We start from the raw sequence: 4,804 nt of genomic DNA, 5'->3' as shown, positions 1-4,804 counted from the left end.
TTTTTTTTTTTTTTTTTTTTTTTTTTTTTTTTTTTTTTTTTTTTTTTTTTTTTTTTTTTTCCTTTTTCTTTTACATTTCATATTTAACCGCTGTAAATATTTATACATATTTTAATATATGTATAAAATTTCCCATTTTGAATTAATTATTAAATAAATATGTTATTTTCAAAAAAGAAAAAATAAGAATAGATATAATTCATTAATATTAATGATAATATATTTGTATATTTAGAATCATTTTCAAATAAATAATATCATATATAATATATATATATATATATATATATATATATATTTTTTTTTTTTTTTTCTCTTATATATAATCTTTGTGCACATGATATAGATATGCGCCTTTTTTTTTTTTTTTTTAGTTCCTACACCTTTATTAAAGGAGTACTCTTTATGAATAATATATATAATATGTATTAAATTATATATATATATTTATATATATATATATATATATATATATATATATATTAATATATTTATATATTTATATATTTATTTATATTATTAATAAATAAGAATGTTTAAAAAATGCTTTGATAATTTTTGGGCTCAATCAATAACAAAAGAATATATGAACGAAAAAATGCGCTTATCATATAGAAAAAAAAAAATATATAAAAGAAACATTTATATTTTTAAATTATGTTGTGCTATACAACTAAAACAAAAAGGTATGCAATCTTAATTTATAAAAATCTATGTAAGAATGGTATTATGTATAGAAAATATAATTTCTCCTCTTTGGAAAAGGAATATCAAGAGATAGAGAAAGTGAAACATAAAGTAGAAAAAAATAGAACACTAAATTATAATCATAATAACCTTAATAATAATTATCACAATAATGACCATTCCTTTGATAAAAAACTCTACACGAATGAGGAACAAAATGAGGAGGAAAATAATCTGACCAACGAATTTTATAATAAAATTATCGATGAATATAAACTTAATAACGATGAAAAATTAGATAAGAAAAAAAATATAAAAAAAATGAAAAGGAAAGAATCTACTGAAAATGTTGAGAATAAAATTAAGGATGATATAAATATAAAAAATGAAAAATTCATAATAAGTTCAAATAATTTAACAAATAATATTATTAAGGATGAAAGTAATATATGTAAACATAATAATAATACAGAATGTATTAATATAAATGTATCCTTGCAAACACATAATATAAATAAAAATAACAATGTAATAAAAAAGAATTGTAATTCTAATATTATTAATTGCACAGAAGATAAACATATAAACAATATGCTTATAAAACAAACAAATAAAAATAAAAATGATAATTTATTAACTTTAAATGAAAAAAAAAAAAATGATCATTTTTATAAAATCTTTTTTTCTTCAAAAAAAGTTAAAATAATAAAATCTCAAAACCATCCAATATTTATTCATCTATATAAATTAGCTAGTGATAGAAATTATAGACAAAAACAAGAAAAAGTCATATTAACAAACAAAAAAATTATATTAGAAAGAGAAAAAAATCATATTTCCAGAATTTATACAAATAGTATTAACAACTTGAAGGATTTTCGTTCTTATGATAATTTTATTTTGTTATCCAACAAATTGTTAAAAAAATTATCTTTTCTTTATTCTTTCAACAATGGAGTTATAGCTGAAATCACACACAAATTTTACTTTGATAATGTAGGGCTCCCCTTTTTAGCTCTCTGCTTTTATAACATCAATTATGAATCTACAAAAAAGAAACAAACCGGTCTTAATCATATCAATAATAATATGCCTACAATTAAAACAAAACCAAATATGGATATTACAAATAATGCAAGTACATATAATATTAATGATTCTTTTAATTATAATTTGATAGTAGAAAATAACCTGAACAGGTCAGGTGAAAAAAATTTCAACGAAATGGATGAAATGGCTAGTTGTCAAAAAATAAAAGAACAATTAGAACAAGATCAAAATGAAAGTAAAATAAGAAATCACAATGAAAGTAAAATAAGAAATCAAAATGAAAGTCAAAATCAAACTCAAAATGAAAGTCAATGTCAAACTCAAAATGAAAGTCAATGTCAAACTCAAAATCAAAGTAACGAACCGAATGATGATAAAATATATGCAAATGTCGAAAGAGATAAATTAAAAACTTCCTATAATTGTGATAATACTAAAAATATTGAATATTTATGCAATGGAGATATAGGTACTTTAATTCGAAGTTGTTTTTTATTAAAATGGCAGTGTATATTTAATATTGATAACTTAAATAGGAAAAGGAAGAATAAAATAAAATCGAGCTATAAGAATATGGATATAAATAATATATATGACATAGATTTTTTTCATCCTCTTACAATACGTGCCTCATCTGGTTATTTATTAGATATTCCTTTTAAAAATACAGATATAAATGAAATATATAAATATTGTAAAGAAAATAAAATACTCATGTTAAAATATAAGGAGGATAGTGATTTATATATAAATTATAAAAACCTTTACACAGAAGATGACAATAAATTTTTACATTTACTAAATAAAGCAAAAGGAGTTTTTCTTATAATGGATAATTGCAATAATATAGAGAGAACATATAATTTAATTCATAACAACTATATTAATATTAGTAATAATATAAATAGTGATAATATTTTTGATAACATTTATTATGTTAATTTAAAAAACGATGAAACGAAACCCTTGGATCTTATTTCTACATATAGCATTTTTATGTATATTTTAAGATCTCATTTTTTTAATCACATTCCTCAGTCATCATATGTTTATGTTGAATAATAATAAAAAAAGATAAAATTTTATTTTTATTAATTAATTAGTTATAATACATATTATATATATATATATATATATATTGTGTATTTATTTATTTATCATATAAATTATTAGATAAACATTTATCTTTCTATATATTTATTTAAAAAAAAAAAATTATATGTAAGGAATAAACTATAATACATACTATAGTGTATACGTTATATGCATATTACAAGGTTCCGATTAATTTTTTTTTTTTTTTAATGTACCTTTATTAATTTTTACATAAATATATATATAATTGTATACATATAATTATATATTTATTATTACATTATATTATATTATTTTTTATTTTTATTTTATTTTATAAATGTGGAGATATATCCAAAAAGTGCATGTTGGAAGAATTATCATCGCTAGCTGTTAATATAGATAAAATATTTTTCTGTTGATATAAATGGAGAGAAAGATTTACATTAAATATAGTATCCGTGTGAGAATAAAACTGGTGAATACATTTTCTTGATCTGATATCATAGATATAAATATTACCATTTAAGCTTGTAAATAAAAGTAAATTAGTATTAATCCATCTTAAAAAGTTGATTCCTTTTTCTGTTTGTTGATTTTGATCTGGTTCATTAAAATGATAATTTACATAAAATTGGTTTATAGATTTATTATGTTGAAAATCATAAATATTAATTTTATTATCTAAAGAACAGGATGCAAATAAATTATATTTTTTATTATTAAATAAACAACAATCTATTAAATCATTATGTAAATTTTTGTATGTATTAATTAGATTATTATTATTTATATTGTATATGTTTATAATATTTTTATAAGTGCAAATATATATTTCGTTAGCCAGGTTGTTGTCAATACATAATACCCCATCATTTATATCATCATCATTATAATAAGAATTGTTGTAATTATTAAGTGAGTTTGTATGTGTATTATCATGAACATTTTTATTATTATCAAAAAATTTATTACTATCAACATATTTGCCACCTTGTATTTGACCAATCCTTTTCACGTTATATATATCATAGTCATACACACAAGTCTGACCAGTATTAAAACCAGCTATCATATAAAATTTATTTTCATAATTACATAAGTTTATAAATGTAGGTACTTGTGTGGTATGTATGATATTTATTGGAGTACCTTCTAATACATTCCATATATAAATATTTGTACAGTTTACATATATACTTATAAATATATGTTCATGATATAAACAAAACATAGAATATTCTAAATCTTTTTTTTCATTATCATTATTAATACTTAATATATTTATTAATTTCATATTTTCATTTACTATATATTCATCTGTTTTTTTTTTTTCAATATCCCAATTAAATATATCCAATAAACCATTACTATTATTTATATTTTTCTTCATATTATTTAAATTATAATTAATAATTTCTGAACCGTTATCATTATTATTTTCATATATATATATATCACCATTATATATAGACAAACCAACATATTGAAAGTTCCTTGAAAATTTTATATTTGTAATAGTATCACTGTATATTTGATGTTTTAAATCAGATAAATTTATTTTCTTATTATTATTTAAATCTGTAAATTTTATATTATCATAATAATAATTACTATTATAATTATTACTATTATTATAATTATTACTATTATTATTATTATGTGTTGTGGTACTCACAATATAATTCTTCAAATTATCATCAACATTATTATATAAATAACACTTATTATTTATACTACCAAAATATATCCATTTTTTAAAAGAATTAACACAATATATACTTTTATTAGTATAAAACTTTTTTTCATAAGATATATATTTCTCTTTATATTTTATCAATTCATTAATATCATCAGTACTATTATTATATAACTCTTCATCATCTGAACTTATATCAATTATATCCTTTTTATTTTCTATACCTTCATAAATAACATCATCAACATTATCAATATCATCAACATTTTCGATATTTTCCTCCTCTATATTTTT

The 4,804-nt window shown here is 18.5% G+C and overlaps 2 protein-coding genes across 2 annotated transcripts; one reads left to right on the top strand and one right to left on the bottom strand.

Annotated features, from left to right (window-relative positions):
• Nucleotides 1–657: 657 nt before the first annotated feature.
• Nucleotides 658–2,799, top strand: PGSY75_1029300 (hypothetical protein; the record flags this gene model as incomplete). Its single annotated transcript, XM_018786063.1, has 1 exon — nucleotides 658–2,799. One exon carries the CDS (start codon nucleotides 658–660, stop codon nucleotides 2,797–2,799), a length of 2,142 nt encoding a protein of 713 aa, XP_018641680.1.
• Nucleotides 2,800–3,145: 346 nt separating this feature from the next.
• Nucleotides 3,146–4,804, bottom strand: PGSY75_1029200 (hypothetical protein; the record flags this gene model as incomplete). Its single annotated transcript, XM_018786062.1, has 1 exon — nucleotides 3,146–4,804. A coding segment is annotated over one exon (1,659 nt), but the record flags the coding sequence as incomplete, so codon positions are not given.

Source organism: Plasmodium gaboni, chromosome 10, assembly GCF_001602025.1.
Source record: "Plasmodium gaboni strain SY75 chromosome 10, whole genome shotgun sequence".
Taxonomy (NCBI): domain Eukaryota; phylum Apicomplexa; class Aconoidasida; order Haemosporida; family Plasmodiidae; genus Plasmodium; species Plasmodium gaboni.
Note: the sequence above shows the minus strand (reverse complement) of the source record. Positions and strands in the feature narration are given on the sequence as shown.